A 21,629-nucleotide genomic window follows, 5' to 3' on the forward strand; every position below is an offset into this window, starting at 1 on the left:
AGAAGGAAGGAAGGAAGGAAGGAAGGAAGGAAGGAAGGAAGGAAGGAAGGAAGGAAGGAAGGAAGGAAGGAAGGAAGGAAGGAAGGAAGGAAGGAAGGAAGGAAGGAAAGAAGAAGGCATAATGTTCAGATTAAGTAGATATGAAACTGCCCAACTCAGTGTATGCTGAGAGTAGAACAATCTGAGGTATTCTCTCTATCTCTACTTCAGTTTATAAATAGATATCTATGTGTGTGTGTGCATGTGTGTACATACATATGCACACATACATATGTGTGTATATATTTGGTGAAAGTAGGTCACCATTTCAGACCAATGTAGAAGAAATTCCTGATGGAGTTCTATTAAATTCATTTCAATTCATACAGTACTTATTATTAAGCACCTGTATCTCCAGGGCTTAGCAAAGAGCTAGGTATATAATAAATGTTCACTACAAGATACAAAGATCAAGTTCCTGCCCTCACAAAGCTTACAATTTATGATGAAGCACAGCCAAGTGGAGAGATTGCTGTATTTGCTAACATGTTCAAGGCACTCCTGTTCCCAGATTGCCTCAATAAAGCACCTGGATTTACTCTGAGATGTACTAAGTGAATTTAAGTGGTACCTTTCACTCCTTTTTTTTTTTTTTTTTGCAGAACACAGGTGGAGAATACAAGTACAGGATGTTGCATATACTCTGAGATGAGACCACTTACTGTCAGTTAGATTTGCATAACCTTTTTATCTTTCCTATCATGGAAAGTTCAATTTTATGGGCATGAGTGGTATGTCCAAAAATCCCTGTATCATAAAAACAAAAGAAAACAAAAACAGTTTATATAAATAAAAAAGGAAATTATACTGTATTTTGCAGAAGCTTGGAATTGAACTTAAGAACCATCTAAAAGGTTTCTATCACTATTCAGTTTCTTTGCTGAATCATCATTTTGCTCATGGCCATAAGACACTATTTTCCAAGCCTTTCAGATTTCTAATTGCTCATCATCTATTTAATTACTTTGGCTTGCAGAATGCTTTTATTTTCTTTTTAAACAAAGTCTATGATAATTATTAGCATAAATATGACAGTCATCAAGTTAGAGGTTCTCTTCTAAACAAGGAAAAGCAATACTTTTGCATTTGTGCATGACATGAGCCCATAGGTAGCTCAAATTCCACATGTATAATGTAAGGTCAATGAAAAGGTCCTTGAGAACATCATCTTTTCAGATGGGACCAATTGCTTCTCTCTCTTCTCACACCTCACTCCAAATTTTAACAAAAAGAGTGACATGGTTCAAGAAAAATCTGAGAAGGAAACATTTCAAACTGTGACATTACTGTGTGTACACACCTGTGCACATGCTATATTTCCTGCAGATTATTAGCCCTGTGAGGGCAAAGACTGCCACATTTTTGTTTTTGTATCTACAAGAATCTGGTAGCCAGTGAATAAATGTTTGCTGAACTGAAATGCTTCAAAAATAGATAGGATTTTCCTGATTTAGTTAGCATCACAGACAAGTAAAATTAAATGGAAATACCATTTTATTGTTATATAAAGAATTTAAATGTATTTTCTTTAAAGTTAAGTTTTTATGTCCAAAGGATATAATACTGTGCATAACCTTTGACCTAGCAATACTACTATTAGGTCTGTATCCCAAAGAGAATTTCGTAAACCGGGGGGAGGGGGGGGGTGTTGGGACAGGAAGAGGGGAGAACAAAAGACCTATTTGTACAAAAATATTTATGGCAGCCCTTTTTGTGATGGCAAAGAACTGAACTTTGAGAGGATACCCATCAACTGGGGAACAGCTGAACAAGTTGTGGTATATGATTGTGATGGAATACTATTATGCTATAATAAATGACAAGCAGATTGATTCAGAAAAACTTGGAAAGACTCACATGAACTGATGCAAACTAAAGTGAAAAGAATCAGGAGAACACTGTCTACAATAAGCAATATTGCTCAATGTCTGCCTATGAATGAGTTAGCAATTCTCAGCAACACAATGATCCAAGACAATTCCACTGGTCTTATAGTGGAAAATGCTATCCACATCCGGAGAAAGAACTGATGGCTTCTGAACACAGATCAAAGCATGCTATTTTTTACTTTCTTTGATTTTTTTCATATTTTTTTTCCTTTTGGTTTGTGTCTTCTTTCACAATATGACTAATACAGAAACATGTTCTGCATGATTGCACATTTATAATCTATATCAAATTGCTTTGGACTGCAAAAATTTTTAATACATTTTTTAAAATGTTTTACATGTAATTAAAAAAAATATTAATTTAAAAAAGAAAAAAATAAAGTTAAGTTTTTATTCTTTGACTAAGCTGGTGGACATTAGAAAAGCTACAAAATACTCCAAATGCAAGATTCGTACAAGTTATCCCTAAAAATCTTACTGGAGGAGGGTGGCTAGATGGCGCAGTGAATAGAGCACTGGCCCTGGAGTTAGGAGGACCAGAGTTCAAATCCAGCCTCAGACACTTGACATAATTACTAGCCCTGTGATTTTGGGCAAGTCACTTAACCCCAATTGCCCTCCAAAAAAAAAAAAAATCTTACTGGAGTTTTTTAAGCTCATTAAATCTTAAACGACACTAAGACTTGTGGGATATCTCATAAAAGCATTTTCTTTAAAAACAATTGTAAAGTGCCATTTCAGTAGGCTGGTAGTCTACAACCTAGAAATACGTGATGTTCCAATGATTTGTAAGGTTTGTTTTTGTTGGAAGGAGGTGGTGAGTGGTGAGGGGACCTGAAATAAATTTCTCCACTAAAGCAATGTTACAAAATAGGGAATGGGTTTCCAAGCTAGTACACAAAAGCCTATTTAATCCATAACATAGTTCAACTATGGTTCCAACATTAAGCATTTGAGTTCTGGGAACTGGGAGCAGGAAGACTTACAGAACATGAATGTAAATGAAGGAAAGGGGAGTTTCCTCTGCCCTTCCTGGGCACACAGCTGGCAACTTGTCTTTGGCATCTTCCCACTTCCTCTACTCCCCTGGTGCCAAATCATAGCTAGATACTCAAAGTTTTCTGATTAAGCCTAAACTACAAATCCCATAGATACTGGAGATGTTCCTATTCCTTTTTTTTTTTATTTAAATGCTTTATTAACTGTTGATTTACATCATTCGTTTCCGCCAGATTTTGAGTTACAAATTTTCTCCCCGTTTTTCCCCCACCCATCCCCCCAAAACAGCAGTCCCACAGGATATCCCTACCTCCAATCTGCTCACTCCCATATTTTCTCCCATACCCGTTTCAACTTTTCCAGTGGATCTCTATGCCTCAGTGCCTGTATATCTTTTTTCTTAATTACATGTAAGATGGTATTAATAATAGTGTAAATACACACACACACATACATATATATATATTTGAATATTTGATTTTAAAACTTTCAATTCCAGATTCATTCCCTTCCCCCCCTGCCACCCACCCCCACTGGGAAGATAAGCAGTTCAATATAGGTTGTACATGTGTGGCTAATGCAAAACAATAACATAGTAGATGTATTGTAAAAGACTGACTATTTTTCCCTCCCTCCTATCCCACCTCCCACTTGTTCTATTCTCTACTTTGATCCTGTCCCTTTTCCAAAGTGGGTGCTTCCAACTTCCCTCCCCCCCCAGCCTGCCCTCCCTTCCATCATCCCCCCTCTCATCCTCTTCCCCCCCTATTCTCCTGGAGGGTGAAATCCCCTATTTAGTGTGTATTTCACTCCCTCCTCAAGCCAGATTCAATGGGAATAAGGTTGACCCATTCCCTTTTTCCTTCCTATTCTTCCCCTCCATTGTAACCATTTTCCCTTGGCTCTTCAGTATGAGATAGTTTGCCCCAATCTGTCTCTCCCCATCTCCTCTCATTATATTCCTCTCACCTCTTAATTTCACCTTTTAAGTATCATCCCTTCCTGTTAAATTGGTCCCATGCCCTCTATCTATGTATACCTGTAAACGTATATACACACATTCACATATGTATTCATATGCCCGCATAACCTCATATAAAGACATATATATATATATATTTCTAATCCCTTCAACTACTGAGAAAAGTTTCATAGGTTACAATTATTGTTTTTCCATGTAGGAATGTTAATAGTTCAACTTTGGCCAGGTGGCTCAGCGAGCAAGAGCACCGGCTCCAGTGCCGGGACGTCCCGGATCAAATCCGGGCCCAGACACCCAGCACCACACCCAGAAACAATAACTGGCCATGCAACCCCGAACAAGCCACTCAACCCCGATTGCTTCAAAAAAAAATAGTTCAACTTTGATAAGTTCCTTATGATTTCTTTTCCCTGTTTACCTTCTCATGCTTCTCTTGCTTCTTGTATCTGAATGTCAAATTTTCTATTCAACTCTGGTTTTTTTCAGCAAGAATTCTTGAAAGTCCTGTATTCCACTGAATGACCATATTTTCCCCTGAAACATGATACTCAGTTTTGCTGGGTAGGTGACTCTTGGTTTTAATCCCAGCTCCCTTGACCTCCGGAATATCACATTCCAGGCCCTTCGATCCCTCAGTGTAGAAGCTGCCAGATCCTGCATTATCCTGATTGTGTTTCCACAATATTCAAATTGTTTGTTCCTGGCTGCTTGTAATATTCTCTCCTTAATGTGGGAATTCCGGAACCTGGCTATAATATTCCTAGTTTTCTTTTTGGGATCTTTTTCAGGAGGTGATCGGTGAATTCTTTCAACCTCTATTTTGCCCTCTGGTTCTAAAACATCAGGGCAGTTTTCTTTGAGAACTTCCTGGAGGATGCTTTCCAGGCTCTTACTTTGGTCATGGCTCTCAGGCAGTCCAGTAATTTTTAAATTATCTCTTTAAGGTATTATTTTCTTCAGTCAGGCTGTTGACTCTCATTTCATAATTTTCTTGCATTGTTCTCATTTCTCTTCCCAATTTTTCCTCCACTTCTCTTATCTGCTTCTTAAGGTCCTCTATGGCCTGTAACCAGCTTGTATTTTCCTTTGAAGCTTTTGGTGCAGGAGTTCTGACTTCACTGATTTCCATGCCTTGCTCCTTCTTATCCCCAAAATAGGAGTGTAATGTTGGAATCTTCTGTCTGCTTTGTTTCCTTTGCCTGCTCATTTTGCCACTCAATGATTTGACTTTTGGGCTTTTTGCCACAGTAGGACTCTGCCACCAGACAGGGGAGTTTTCGTCCCAAACGCTGGGGTTTTCTCAGCTGCCGGAGGTATTAGATGGGTGCCCTCTCTGAGGTCTCCACAGGCTCTGGCAAGCTGGACACACACCCCAGGACCTCCACCCTAGACTGTAATCCAGATCCAAGCAGGTTAAAGCAAGAGCGATTACCCCTCAGACTGGTGCTTGGTCCCCCTACACTCTGCAGGCCAGGAGCTAAAGCCGCCACGTGGCGCTGGCTGGCTGTGCTGGCGTCTCAGCTGTTTCTGGCTCCGGGGGTAAAAGCCACGCACTCCCACTTCCTGGGTCCCAAAGTCCAGACTGCACTGGCCTCTCACCTTGTCCTTCGCATCTATGTATTGATAAATCTGGAAACAGCCACAGCTGCTACTGATCTGGAGTCCCTCTGGCTGGCGGCTGGTCAGGCCTGCCCTGGGGCTAAAGCCTCCGTGTGGGGCTGGGCTAGGCTCCCAGAGCACTGTGCTGGCAGGCCGATTCCTGCCGGCCTGCCGGGCTGTCCTCAGCGGGAGGTTAGCTACTCTGTGTCATTTTGTGGGTTCCGCAGCTCCAGAGTTTGTTTAGAGTACCCTTTTTACATGGATTGGGGAGGGTGGAAGCTGGTGTTGCTGCGGGAAGGTCGTGCTTCTACTCCGCCATCTTGCGATGTTCCTATTTCTTAAACAAGATACTTACTAACCTTAATAAACCTCAAATGGGCTAAATTTCAGGCACTTGGAGTCAGGGCATGAGGGAGCAGGGCTGGTTAGTCAGAATAAGAAAAGGTAATTCTTAAGTCATTAGTTTTAAAATGAATTTTTAAAAAATATTTGGAGAGGGGCGGCCAGGTAGCACAGAGAGTAAGAGCACCAGCTCCAGTGTCGGGATGACCTGGGGATCGAATCCCAGGCTCAGACGCTTAGCACCCACCCAGAAACACCTGGCCGTGTTACCTTAAGCAAATTACTTAACCTCCATTGCTTTAAAAAAAAAATATTTGGAAGATGGAGTCTTATATGCATTTTTAAGTTCAACTGCAGAAAAAAAAAAACCCATTCTAGGATTTGGTCTCTATTTTCTTTTAATTTAATAATCAAATTGGGAAGTGAATACACATAGGAAAAGTTATTTTAAATCTTCCAGCTCTTCTCTATGAAACATTGTGGCACTGTATCCAAATTACTACAAAAGACTGGATTTACTTGAAATGTATATAAAGGAAAAACATTATCTGTTTGAAAAAAAGCACGTTATCGGGAATTTCCGATGCTAAATCAGTTTAATGTGTTATTGACACTGGAATCATCAATTAAGCGAAAGAAATTAGATTTTCATTGCTATGTGAATATACTTCCATTCTGGAGAGCAAGTTGTAAATGCATATACTCCTTACTAGTCTGGTAGTCACATTATCATATTATTCAAATGTTTCATTTATATGTAAATAGACAAGATGAATGTCTTTTCCATGTGACAGTTTCCAAATGACAGACGCGTACATTATCCAGATAAATCATGTTACAAATATTCATTCTATTGCATATTTTTAGGTAAACTGAAAAACTATTTTACTTTTAAGAAAAAGTAGTAGGCGTGAATAAAATGCCAGGTCTCAAAGCATTCACAATACCAACAGCTATTCATGTAAAGTAAAACCTCCACAGAAGTCACTTTTATCTTTGAAATTACATGCTCTCAAATCCATCTGTGAGGAAGGGGATGTTAATTATCATGGTTACATTGCATGATTCCACAGCTAAATGCTGAAGTACTTCTACACAAATACCATATGTTTGTCTACAGAAAACATAGAAAGATTAATTAAGAGTTCAAGTCTACGTCTTTGGGAAGTAATACTCCTGAACAAAATAAGTTCATTGCATTGTGTACTACACAAACTGGAAATCTTAATTAGCAGCTGAAATACTAAGTCAGGAAAAAAAATTCATGAAGTCTAAATTTTAAGTACTAAACTTTTGTCTTTGCACTGCTTCCTAATCAAAGAAACAACTGCTAAGTCCTGGGAAGGAAGAGTACTTTTTATGTCTTTCTTTGATGTCATTGGCATATGAAACTATACTCCATTTTTCTATCTCCATGCCATTTCACTGATTCTCCATATCTGACTGTCTATTGAGGACAGAGAATTTACCTACAAGATACTTATCATTCAAGTATCTCATATAATGTCTACCAAAGCACACATACCTTTTATAACAACAATCTTGGAAAGAAAGCCTCTGTTGCTTTAAGAATGTCTTTCAACATTTGGGGCCGAATTTCTTTTACTTACCACATATTCAAACACAAGTGTCAATGTCTCCTTGGTATGGATGATGTCATGAAGTAATACTATATTGGCATGCTTTAGTCCTTTTAACAGAGAAGCTGCAAAACAAAATGGATAAAAAAGACAAAATTACCTTACAAAAACCATGTCTAGAAAAGGTATAGGCAATGACAAGTTTACATGCTTCACAAAGGTTTGGGTTTGTTTATTCACGGATTAATCAATCAATTAGGCTAATAAGTGTATCTCTGTAAGTCAAGAAGAAACCAATCTCCAAAAGGAACAGGAACTGAATAACTTGATTTCTAGGAAAATTTCAGTGTTAGGTCATATGTTAGACACACATACACAGTAATGTGCCAAAAAAAAAAAAAAACAACAGTATTTTGGATCAAATCTGATTTCACTGGTATAAGGAAACTCCCTCTACCAAGGAGGATCAGCACTTCCTCTTCTACTTAAAAGTCTTAGAGTGGGAGTTCTTAATCAGTAATCTAGAGGTTTATCTGTGAATAGGTTCAGAAAGTTTGAATTTGGATGGGAAAAAATATATCTTTATATTCACTAGCCTCTTACTAAAAATCAGCATTTCCTTTAATATTTGGAACACATTCTGAGAAGGGTTCAGATGCCTCACTGAATTGCAACAGGAGTCCATGGCAGAAAAAAGGCTAAGAACCCTTGTCTTGGCATTGCCTAGGGGGCACAGAGAATTGAACAACTTGGCCTTAGGCCTTCCTCACCCATAGGCCAAGTCACAAGGCCAAGCACAAGTCGCCATTTTAAAATCAAACACACTTCCCAAAAAATTTGTGAGCTCAGGTGCTTATATATTAATCAAACTTTTGCCGAACCAAGTTAGAGTATATTTATTTGTTTCTTTGTAAAGGGCAAAATGCATACGAAGGATAGAAAGAACTTACATAGACAGAAAAATTCTGAAAGTACATTTGCTATATTCTTATAGTGATCATTAATTTGAAGAATGCTTTTTAAAAATAGAAATGTTCTTTTCAAATACATTAGTCACTTTCCAATGACACTCCCCACCCTATCCCCTGCAACACAATTCTCCCTTCTAATAAGTAAGAACAATCAAACAAACCAAGTCCACACATTGCCCACGTCTGAAAACTATGTCTAATTCCATATCTGCAGTTCACCTCTTAGCTAAAATGCTTCTCCATCTGTTCTTTAAATCCCAAATGGTTGCTATATTGATTAGTGCTCTGAAGTCCTTCCATCTTGTTTTCTTTTATGTTACTGCTGTTACTATATAAATTATTGTCCTTGTTCTGTTTATTTCTCTCTAAATCAGTTCATTCAACTCTTCCCTGGTTTCTCTTTCCAGGCATCATTTCTTATAAGACAATACTTTTCTCCATTGTTGAAATACTAGTCTGTTTGGATACTTCTCAATTAACAGGGACCACTTTCCTTCTGATTCTTTGCTTCTTCAAAGAGTGGTGTAAACAAGAAGTTCCTTCTTTTTGTCACCAGCATCCATAAAAGAGAAAACTAGACAAAAGGATAAAACTAAACAGAATTCCTCCCACCTTCTATGGCATTAAGCATTTCAAGGGTAAAATCTAGGAGCTGCTTCTGGCTGCAATATTTATTTTAGCGAGGCTACTACTCATCTTCACATTTTTCCCCTTCGTGGAGGAACAGAAAATTTCAGGGGAGTAAAACAAACAAGCCCATCTCTGGAGTCTGTCTACGATTTATACACTGGTGAGGATTCCTGGGAAAGTGTTAAATGGTAACAAGACCACACAGTTTGGAGAAGGCGCTGACTTACAATCTCTTAAATTCAAAGGAAAAGAAAAATGAGATCAACTAATCTCTCACAACTTAAAATTGATTTCCAATATGAAAGTAGTATGTGTGTAAATAAACGATCACTGGACCAAAGCCAAGGTTTTAGAGTCAATTTCTATCTATATGAGTTAATTTCTCCTGTTCTACAGACTGCATGCTTAATCACAAGAAGGCACCTCTCAAATAAACAGCTTTAGTCCCAAGGAAGATTATGAGAGTCTAAGGAGCTCCACCTGGAAACCATTCAAAGGAAGCTCCTGTTGAAAAGAAGGCAGCCTTATATACTGATAGGAGCCCTAATTCTGCCCCCTAGTACTCTTTGGGCAATTAAGTCAACCTCTCTCAGCCTTTACTTCTTCATCTGTAAAATAGTGTGGTTGGACCAGAGAATCTCTAAAGTTGCTTGTGAATCTATAATTCTATGTATCAGAAGTATTATTTCCAAATGCAAAAGGGAGAAAAAAAATAAATCCATAAAACCCACTGGAGAATCTAAAATTCCAATGTAAAAGCTGAATTACTGAAGCTGTAAAAAGATCATTGATTCTTAGGAGCTTAAGATATTTTATCTAATTTTAATATATAAATATGATTTAAAATATAATTATATAATTATAATTTTGTACTCAGCCAAAACATTTTAATGAACGCATTTACATGTGTGTTTCAACCAAGGATGATACCTTAATACAGATAGTCAGAAAACTATGCATAGTAATATAATGAAAGCAAAACATATGACAACTTGAAAGAAGGAAAAATCCTCAATGTCAGCTTAATTCACTTAGCATTGTTCATTCCCATAATTATTCAGCCTTGTTTCCTTCCATTATTAAAGGTATTCATAGCCCTTCACCAAGGAGGGTTTACAAGCAGCCAAGGGCTCCTCAGACCACAGCTCAGACAGTAATGAGGGGACAAAATTCAAAGGTGCCCTATGAAGAAAGGGCTGTCAGTGCTGCCAAGGTTTTCCTGCATGGAAATCATCATCAGAATTCGTGACATCCCCTTTAAAAACTAAGGGCCTTTTTCCTGGAGGTTAAGATTCTTTTCTTCCACAACCATCTAAGGCCTTGAACAATATTAGTTTGCAAAGAAGAATAAGAGAAGGAACTAGATTGCCCTTTGAGGTCTCAGTCCAACTCTGAAAGCTTCTGATTCTCTAATGGAAAAGTTAACAAATAACATGACGGATATCCCCAGCCTGATGATACAGATTCATAAATATACTTTTTCACAGAACATCTTTGTGGTCAAGTCAAAAATGGCAATGCACGTTATCTATGACCTCAGGATGAATTCTGTAGTGAAGCCCATTTGCTATTGGTTAGGGTAGCAAAGATCACCCCACGTTCAGAACTCTTTATCACTGGCTTCTTTTTTCCCAATGATCACCTCTCTACCCTCACCACTTATCTCTAAAAGGTTTGTCTTCATAACCAACATCTCCCAGAGTACATAAAGACTAGGTTAACCCTGCTATTTCTTGAAAATTACTTTCTACCACCATTTATCGTAGAAGATAGCAGGTAGAAAGGGGTGGGAAGATGAGAGGGGTGAGAGCCAATAATAAAAGAACCAACATATGGTAAATACAACGTATTTCTCTTTTGTTATAATGCTGGTGCTCGAGAAATGAAATGTCCAAGGCTATGATTTTTCTTCCAGATTCCTCAGTTAAATCGCGTATTTAAACATAGATTTTAGGTTTTGGAAGATATCTGTGCATGCATCTGCACACACAAATACACACACAGGGCCATATTGGGATCTGAAAGAGTGCCCATTTCCTTTGAGATTAACAGAATGCATTCTTCATCAGAAATGGATGAAGCCACTAATTTAAAAGCTGACACCAGGAAAATGGCACTCAAGGGCAGAAAACAGCCCAGAAAAATCTATCAACATCAGAGTATGTGACAGACCTGACTGACTTTGAAGCTGCCAAAGCAGCTGCCATTGGAGCTCAGTAAGGAGGGAGCCAGCGATTTCATCTCCTGCTGATCTCAATGCAAGTCAGTCTCCAGTGGACTGCCAAGTCGGTCCAATGATTATCACTTAGAAGCATGTTTGCCTCTTCAAGACAAATACTGTCAAAATAATATTTAAAGCAATCATAACAGTATCAGATATGCACGCAAAAGTCACTTTTGTTGTTTATACTGAATGCAAATTATGCAGTATTAATTTTCCAGCACTTTTAGACCTGCCATGAAATTTTAGGTAAACAGATGGTTAGCATTTTTAATTCATTTCCCTGGTGAGTTTTGAAAAGTTCTAATAGAACATTATGTAAGAGACTGGTAATTAGGGTTTGGGATCAATACTATTGCTTTGGGTTTCAAATATTAATGTCAATCCAGTACAAAAACTCTTAGAAAAGACAAATAAATCCCAGGATACTGCTGGCATTGGGTTGCTGCAAACTGGACCTGTGTGCATCTGGTGACTTCCCTCAGCCTGGTAGTCAAGCTGAAGAAGCCATTTCTATTTAGGGAACCACCCTCAAATCATTGCAGGAAGAAAAACTTGAAATCATTTCTGACTGGACTTGAAAGAAAAGTAACAATAATATCAGCTCCCTCTCCATTTGGCATCTGCAACTCTGCTTTCTTTGAACTCCATGAATAAGATGCGCCCCCAGGAGAAAGTGATCACTAAAATCCCCTATCATGCAGTTTAACTCAGTCTTGGACTACTCAACACCTGCCCAACTCCCTCAGCCTCCTCTCCCCTCTGATAGGAGGAAGCTGCTGCTATTCAATTGTGTCTGACTCTTTGTTACAGCTTTTGAGGTTTTCTTGGCAGAGATACTGAAACAGTTGCCATCTCCTTCTCCAGCTCATTTTACAAATGAGGAAACTGAGGCAAACAGGGTTAAGTGACTTTCCCAGGGTCACACAGCTAGTAAATGTCTGAGTGCAGATTTAAACTAAGGAAGATGAGTCTTTCCTGACTCTAGGCTTGGCACTCAATCTACTGTACCTACCTAGCTGCCCCAGATTTGGGCGGGGGGGGGGGGGGGGAAGGGGGACTGCACTCTATGCAAAGCTTTCCTTTATACTCCCTGGTGTCCTCTTCCAGTTCCTCACCCCACCATGAGCCTTTTATCTTCCATTTGTGTATAGCATTATACCATTAGATTATAAGCTCACTGAGGTCAAGGATCATAATTTTTTTCTTATTTGTATATAGAGAGTTTAGCACAATGCCTGACACATACTAGGGGCTTAATAAAAATTTATTGAATTGAATTAAATTGAATATAATTGCTTACCTTTATGTAAAGGATAAAAAAAAACTGACCCTCATTAAAATGAATTTTAGTATATATAACTCTCCTCTACCACAAGACATTTTTAACAGCTACTCTTACAAGGATCTTCTTTCATACCACTTAGAAGGCCATTTGGTCCCACTTTTTCTCTCTCTCCATTCCTGCCTCAGGCCTGTCCTGTGTCTTCTCCATTGTTACTATCCCAAAAGTTTTTCTTCCCTTCTTCATACCCAGTGCAGACCCTGACTGGAGCAGATTCTGTATGCAGTCACAGATAAGAATGTGAGCACCTTAAGGAAGGATTCTTTCTTTGCCTTTGGCACCGCACATAATAAACCCTAGCTAAATGCTTGTTGCTTGGGTAATCAATGGGTGCCTTATTTAACTTCACCCTTCTTCTCACCTCATATCAATAGGTTAAGAAAACATGCCAATTCCACCACTCTAGTTTCTCACATGCACCCCTTCTTCTCCATGTCCACTGGGTATTTCAAAATACCCAACAGTTCTTTCTACCTTTCTACCACTCTTGATCCAACCCTAATTACCATTCTTAGTCTACTGCTACTGCCAGAATGATCTTTCAGACCAATATACCTGGTCATGAATGTTTAAAGTACTTCCTACTACTTATAAGTAAAATTAAAATTCATGTCTTTAAGTATCCTACCATAATGCAATATTCTCCCTTTTCATCTTTCTCTCCTATTAGTCTCCTCTATACCTGCTATGCCGAAGTTAAGATGATGCCTAGATACAAAAAAACTGCACTCTCACTCTGTACCGTTCTTCACACTATTCTCTAAATCAAGACAGTCCCTATATCACCTTTGACCCTGGCCAACTTGTGAACTACTGCCTAGCCTATGGTTGGGGAACCTGTGCTGGGCCAAACATGGACACATGGCCGCTGGTTGCCCACCTTGATCTAGCCTTTGAAGCCTAATTCAAATGTCACTCCAATAAATTCTCCATCAACCTGGATGGTACTAATCTTTCTGCATGGACCTCACCTAACTTCATTTTTTTCAAAAATGACTTACTTTGAATAGTGAATAGCAATGCAATCAGTTAAATTTGCAACACAACTACTTTCATTTAAATATATGAATTTCTACTCATAAATGTCAAAGCAAAGTGTTAGTCACTCCTGACAAGTCTCTATCATGGAGCTTATGCATGGATTTTGTTGTTCATTCATTCCTTCCATTTAATTTCTAAAGTGCTTTAGGTCCATTATCTCATTTGATCTCATTATACCACTTTACATTTATATAGAGCTTTAATATTCTTTTTTTAATTGTCTCTCTTTCCCATTATCCCAGCAAATGAAAAACCTTTAAAAAAAAAAAACCTCAAAACAACAACAGAGAGTCTAGCAAACAAATCTCCATATTGGCCATAACCAAATACACATTTCTCATTCTCAATTTTAAGTCAATTACTTCTCTCTGAAAAGAAAGAGGTAGGCTGGTACGTGGTACCTTACATAAAGCACAGGACCTGGAGTCAGGAAGACTCATCTTCCATGTTTTCAAATCCAATCTCAGACACTTAACTAGCTGTGTGACCCTGGACAAGTCATTTAACCCTGTTTGCCTTAGTTCCTAGTCTGTAAAATGAGCTGGAGCAGGAAATGGCAAACCACTCTGACATCTTCGCAAAACAAAACAAAACACCAAACGGGGGGGGGGGGGGGGTGTCACAAAGAGTCAGAGACAACTGAAAAGATAAATAACAACAACAAAGAAAGAGGTAGGAAACATGATTCAATCTCTGGTCCTTTGGGTTGGTGGTATACTGTTGCACTAACCAAAGTTCTAAAATCTTCCAAAGTTTTTCTCTACAACATTGTTATTAGCATTGAGTGAGTTTTTCTCCTAATTTTTCTCACTTCCCTCTGTATCAAAAGAGAGGGGTCACATGTACCACAATTTATTTTGCCATCCCTCAAAAGGTGGGTCTCCCCTGAGCTTCCAGTTTGGGGCTACCATGAAAAGAGCTGCTATAAACATTTCTGTACACACAGGTCCTTTTCATCTTTCTTTTGTCTCTTTAGTGTATAAGACTAGCAGTCATATAGCTGTATCAAATTGCATACAGTGACTAATTCATAGCGCCTCTAATAAGCACCCATTTTCCAGCAGCCCCTTCAACTTTCATCATTTTCTTCTTTGTCAATCTAAGGGATATGAAGTAGAATCTCAAACTGGCTTTACTTTCCATTTCTCTAATTATTAGTTATTTGGAACATATTTTCATATTGTTATGGATAGCTTATATTTCTTTCTTTCAAAACTGTCTGTTCATATCCTTTGATTACTCACTGGAGAATTCTTTTTAGTCCAAAAAGTTTAAATCAATTACTAAATATCCTTGTTGGAAAAACTTTCTGCAAAGATTTTTCCCCTAGCTACAGGCTTGTCTTCTCATTTTAGCTATATTAAATTTGTTTGTACAAAAGCTTTTCAATTTTATATAATCAAAATTGTATATTTTATTTTCTGTGATCCTCTCATATGCTAAGACTGAAGTCTCCCCCTCTCCTTTCGCTATTCTTGTCATTTACTTATGCTACATTTTATACCTAAGTTACATATCCATTTGTAGTTTATCTTGGTGTTTGGTGTGAGACATTGGTCTAAATTCAATGCCTATCAATCTGCCTTCCACTTTTCCCAAAAGTTTTTTGTCAAGTGGTGAGTCCTTATCCCCCAGGAACGGGGGGTAGGGGGTCTTTGTCTTTATTCAACACCATGCCATAATAACACTTCATTTTTTCCTCTAATGTACTTGCATATTATTTTCTATTATAACTGCACTGTAACCTTCAGGAGGACAAGCATTGTCTCATCTCAACTTTAAATATCTTCTAGTGTCTAGGAGTTAGTACTCAGGTGCTTCAGAAATATATGAATGAATGAATCCGCCTAACAGCTAAGTGGAAAAATACAGAGCACAAGATTTGGGCATCAAAAAAGATCCAAGTTCACATCTTTCCTCAAAGTCTTACTAGATATGTGACCCTGAATAATTCATTTCAATTCTCAACTTTCTCGTTTGGAAACCTATCCCACAAGGTTGTCTGTTGTAAGGATACAGTGAGAGCAGATACACAGAGGCCTCTCCTTGGAAAACTTTAAATCAAAGAATAAATGTTTATTATCAATGTTGTATTTTACTGAGAAGAAAACTGCAGCCCAGAGAGAAAGATGGATAAATGGACAGACATGCCTAAGGTGATGTAGTTACTTAGTTCTGCAGCCTAGAACCTAACTCCAATAACTTGGCAGTGATAGTAGAAATACTGCACCATCATGCCTCTCGAAAAATATCAAGACTGCAATCCAGTCATTTTTGTTCAAAAGTTTCTGCTACTATCAGAAAAGCATGGACATTCACGATAGTTCAAAATAGAAGGTCTCTCAGAGTTTGGCAAGTTCCTAACCTACTTTTTAAATTTTTCCATCTACCTAGCTACTTCTCTTGGGAATGACAAAGAAATGTAGTCAAGACAAACCTACTTACATGTAACCCTCCAGCTATCCCCTGAAAAGAGGAAGATGTGACTGCAAGGGCCAAATTTGGTCACGATAATTAAAATCCAGCTTACTTCAGGGATTCTTTTCATTTACTTTACTGTAGTCATTGTGTTCATTATTTTGGTTCTGTCTCCTTCCCTCTGCATCAGTCAGTTCACTGTCTTCCCAGGTTTCTTATACTCATTTTTTCTTGTGGGAAAAGCATATTTAGTGGATAGAGTGTGGGGCTTCATCTTCCTGAGTTCAAATCTGGTCTCAAGACACTAACTAGCTGTGTGACCCTGGGCAAATCACTTCACTCTGCTTGCTTGAGTTTCCTCATCTATAAGATGAGCTGAAGAAGGAAACGGCAAATTACTCCAATGTCTTTGCCAAGAAAACCCCAAATAGGGTCATGAAGAATCAGACACAATTGAAACGACTCAACATTATATCCACGCACAAACATTTGTTCACACATTGCTAGCTGATGAATATCTAATGTCCTTTTTGAAAGGAGTACAAAGCTATTTATCTATTTATTTTTTTCTGCTTATTTGGGAGCATTTTTATCAAGAAAAATTAGAAATTTTCCTAGTGGCAAAGAGAATGTAAAGTCATTGAAGCCCAGGGTTGCAATGCATTTTTTTCTTTTTATCTTTAGTAGATTAAGCAGAATAGGCACTTGATAAATGTTCCCAAAGGTGAATTGGCAAGTAATGGATGCATATTTAAACTATATTTACTTATTTATTCAGGTTGCTAAAAGCCTACTGTACCATCTATGTCCTCTCCATTGGCCTCAAAGAACAAGTCAAACATCATTCACTTGTCCTTCTTCTCAATGGTCAGCTCACACTGACCATAAGCATGATCAGAATTAGAATATTTTCATTTTTCTTCCTACAGAATAATATTATTGATTTTCCCAGAATCAAAAATCTTATGAGAAGAAAAAAACGATGCCAGCCTGTCACATATTTCTGCATGTCACAGAAACATCATTACGTTTTTCTTTGCCCTTGATTTTTAGAAAAGGAAAATAAAACTCTATCAGATGCCACAGAAAATACCTTGGTGGCGGTGTTTTGTTTTGTTTTGTTTTGTTTTAATGAATCTGCAAGACATGGAAGAAATACTAGAAAATTATAATGTAAGTAAAACATCATTATTTTTACTCACTGAATGTTTTAGCCATTGTATAATGACAGTGGGAGATTTTACATATTTAAATTGTCATTTTGTTCTGAAGTACAATTGAAGAGATTGATGACTACAGAGAACTGAGTAGGAGAGACAGTGACAAAATATATGAGTTTCAAATGATAACCATGTCATAATTGAATGTCATGTCAGAACAAAACATATGACCCAAATAAGACAGATGGGAACTGGCCACTGGTCTCAAAGGTCCCTTCCAGCTGTAAATCTTATAATTTAGTAATTGATGGAAGGCAAATCACATCATATACTTACAAACAAAGCCTTGGAGCAATGGACAGCAAGAAGGTGTGACAAGAAAGTGAAAAGTATTCTGAAAACAAGAACAGGAAAGAACAGAATCGTGTCCGTTTCAGAGATTTCATCCAGGGACTCCAATAAAGCCCATTAGATAAAAGAATATCATTTAGCATTTAATACTGCAGAGAATTTTTTAAAACTTTTCCAAGCAGAGGATAATAGAAATTAAAGAGTTGGAAGCAACTTCAGAGGTCATCTAATAAAAAAATAATAGAGTTAGCAATTATATAGCACTTTAAGGTTAAAACTTTTCCAAGCAGAGGATAATAGAAATTAAAGAGTTAGAAGCAACTTCAGAGGTCATCTAATAAAAAAATAATAGAGTTAGCAATTATATAGCACTTTAAGGTTTGCAAAATGTTTTCACATATATTAATTCATTTGATTCTAACAAAATCCTTGTGAGGTAGGTCTCCATTTTGTACATGAAAAAACTAGGGCATACAGAGGTTAGGCTAATTACCCAGGGTCACATAGTAAGTATCTGAGGCAGGATTTGAACTCAGGTCTTCCAGTCTACAGGTTCAGAGCTCTATCCACAGTACCACCTAGCTACCCACATTACTACTGAAAATGAACACCAAACACAGCATCTTTAAGAAAGGGTGTTTTTAGCTTCTACCAAAAGAGTATCTGTAAGAAAGAAAGCACCACCTTCTGAGGCTCATATTCCACCTAATAGCTTTAATGTAGGTTGGATGGTTTGTTTATTTTCCTCTTGTCAAGACCAAATCTGGTTTTCTGTAACTTCTACCCACTACCTCTTGCCTTACAAGGAGCACAAGCAGAAAAACGTATAAATCCCTCCCACATTTCAAGGATGAGAGGTAAAGTCCAAAGTGCAAAGCTGGCTGGAAAAGAAGGTCCATGAAAAGAGCTCATTTTGACTACATTCACCTAATCATAAATAATATATTAAAGATTGTTCTTAAAAGTTCATTTTTCAAGATAGACCCACAAGGAATAAGCAACTAACAGCTGGACATTATTGACCTCTATAAAATGTTCCCAGTTTCTTCAAGCAAAAAAGCTGACCTATTTTCTGCAGCAGAGGAAAAACCGAACCCATGGGTTCTACCTCAATATTCCACTTTTCTGTACATAATCTCACAAACAACCCATTATTAAAGTCTTGGTAAATGTTCACTAGGGAATTTAAGTGACATGTAATAATACAGCATTTCAGCAGCCAACCTGAGACCGTGACTCCAGATCCCCTAACTCTAATGCAAGGTTCTAGGCTCTAGAATCACAAAGGCTAAAGAAACAGGCAATTTTTATAATTACTGGAGGGTCCAATTACAAGAGGGTGAAAATGCTCCTGTTCACATTACATGAAAAACAAAAATAGAATCTCTTCTAATCACAATCTGCAGAAATGTTATCATTTGTTTGTTGTTGTTCAATCATGTCCAACTCTTCATGACCCTATTTGGAGTTTCCTTGGCCAGGATACTGGAGTAGTTTTCCATTTCCTTCTCCAGGTCATTTTACAGATGAGGAAACTGAGGCAAACAGGGTGAAGTGACTTGCATAGGGTCATACAGTTATAAGTGTCTGAGGCTGGATTCGAACTCAGGAAGAAGAGTCTTTCTGACTCCGGGCCTGGCACTCTATCTACTGTGCCACCCAGCTGCCCCCAAAGAGGTCGATGCTTCTTCTATACTCCCCCTAGCGAGACCACATCTCTGATCTTATAATCATTCCTGTGTACCATAGTTTAATAAGGTAGAGACACCAGGGATGATAATGAAGACAGTGAAGGGCTGTTAATCTTTGGTATATGATGATTGGTTGAGGGAACCGAAGATGTTTATCTCAGGGAAGAAGATACTGAGGACTGATTATCTGAAGCATGGTGGAAGGACTGAATTTTTTTCTGTTTCGTAGCAGAAGGCAGAACCAGGAAGACCAGGCAGAAGTTACAAAGGGATAAAATTAGGCTCAGCGTTAGAATTAGAGTTATCCCAAACTGGAAGGGGTAGCCTCAGGACTCCCTCATTAGAGGTTGTCAAGCAGACATTCCAAGACAATTTTAGACTTTACATCAAGTTCTAGTGCAAATTCCTTTCAGGTCTAGTTTAGATGACACAGTCCCTGAACTCTTTTTTGACTCTTAAAGTCTGTGATTCTGACACTACTACAAAATTATCCTGGTATACAAGTGTACTTTGGGAGAGGCAACATGGCGGGCTAATAGACTGCTGGGTTTGGGGTCAGGTATACAGAGATTCAAATCTCACCTCTGAGACTTACTGGCTCTGGGATCACCTCCAAGTCCCAACCCGTTAGCCTCTATTACTTTATTTGTAAAATGGTGCTGGTATATGCAGTCGTTATCTCACAGGGCTGTTTCAAGGCTCAAGTGAGACAACAGATAAAAAAAACAAAGCAAGGCAAACCTTAAAGGATGGAATAATGTCAGCTACTGGGACCAGGTGACATGGCTGAGAGTGATGGCAGAAAAACTGAATTATCAACTGACTCAATATAAACTCAAAAATTTCTGGGGAAAAGAATATTCTACAATTCTAAGAGTTTCAAAACTTGTCTAATTATGTTCTTCAAAATATGTTTTTCCTGTGGCTTTTGCTAATTGAGGTGAAAATGTCACTCATCCACTTAAAGTGGCATCAAATGGTCCCTTCAAAATGTCTTTGGTACGTAATCAAGAGACCTAACGGACTCTACTAAATTAAGATGGGTCATTTATAAGGCAGGACAGGTAAGTGGCACAGTGGAGGAAGTACCAGATAAAGGGACTGGACTCATCTTCCTGAGTTCAAATCCAGCCTCAGATGCTTAATAGCCATGTGACCCTGGGCAAGTCCCTTAACCCTATTTGCCTCAGTTTCTTCATCTGTAAAATGAGTTGGAGAAGGAAATGGCAAACCACTCCAGCATCATTGCTGCAAAAACTGCAAATAGGTTCAAAAAGAGTCGGGCATGACTGAAAAATGATTTCAGAACAACCATTTAAACAATTTAAAAGTTGATTATAAATAGAAACCAACATTTTCATTTAGTAAATTGAAAGGGATTAAGTAAAAAGCAGAATGCTTTAAATAGTATTTTAAATTTTTTTATTGATGTTGTTGAGTTGTTTGTCACATCCTATGCTTTGTGAATGAAGCTGGGGTGTTTTTTATTTATTTATTGCTTTTTGAAGCAGGGAAGGCAGCGCTATTGGGGTTAAGTGACTTGCCCAAGGTCACATAGCTAGTAAGTGTTACGTGTCTGAGGCCACATTTGAACTCAGGTCCTCCTGACTCCAGGGCCAGTGCCATTCACTGCTCCACCTATCCACCCCCATTTGGGGTGTTTTTGACAAAGATACTGGAATGGTTTGCCTTTTCCTTCTCCATCTCTTTTTACAGATGAGGAAACTGAGGCAAACAGGGTGATGTGCCCAGGGTCACACAGCTAGTAAGTGTCTGAGGCTGGATTTGAACTCATGAAGATGAGTCTTCCTGATTCCAAGCACAGTGCTTTACCCAATGTGTCACTGAGCTGCCTATTTTAAAAACTAAGGATGTTCAAAAACATTTTTAATCATATTCATTATGTATAAATTAGATACTTTTAGTTAAATACATTTTTGGTTTTTTAATTACATAAATATGTAGCTTAAGGTTAAGTCTTTCAATTTTTATGTGCCTCAGTGTCTTGATCTATGAAATCAGGAGGTGAAACTCAATGATCTCTACAGTTCTTTCCAATCCTATGGTTTTCACTTAAGATGACCTCAAAAATGTAATAACTCATCATTACATAATATCTGTGAAAATATATTACTCTTCTCTATTTAGAAAAGGATTATAAATAGGTCACAACACATAATGGACTATGTAATAGGAATCATAGGGTTCCCAAAGAGTACTGCTATAGATCATTTATAAAAATGAGGAAAAAAAAATCCCACCCCACAGGCATGAGCGATGGCAGTCTACAAGATGCTATACAGGTTTGGTTCTCCAGTTGTAAAATACTTATTAAGAACATAAAATCATAAGAAATAGAAATGAGATTCAT

The 21,629-nt window shown here is 38.0% G+C and overlaps 1 protein-coding gene across 5 annotated transcripts in view; it reads right to left on the reverse strand.

Moving 5' to 3' along the window:
- Nucleotides 1-21,629, reverse strand: part of CDK14 (cyclin dependent kinase 14) — a 678,842-nt gene that overhangs the window by 375,153 nt on the left and 282,060 nt on the right. For all 5 annotated transcript variants that reach the window (XM_069086180.1, XM_069086183.1, XM_069086182.1 and 2 more), the window contains one exon: nucleotides 7,461-7,555. In XM_069086180.1, coding sequence (XP_068942281.1) covers nucleotides 7,461-7,555 — 95 coding nt within the window. The remainder of the gene's footprint in view (nucleotides 1-7,460; nucleotides 7,556-21,629) is intronic.

Source organism: Petaurus breviceps, unplaced genomic scaffold, assembly GCF_028583685.1.
Source record: "Petaurus breviceps papuanus isolate PSGF00001 unplaced genomic scaffold, PetGlider_PUasm1.0 178, whole genome shotgun sequence".
Classification (NCBI taxonomy): domain Eukaryota; kingdom Metazoa; phylum Chordata; class Mammalia; order Diprotodontia; family Petauridae; genus Petaurus; species Petaurus breviceps.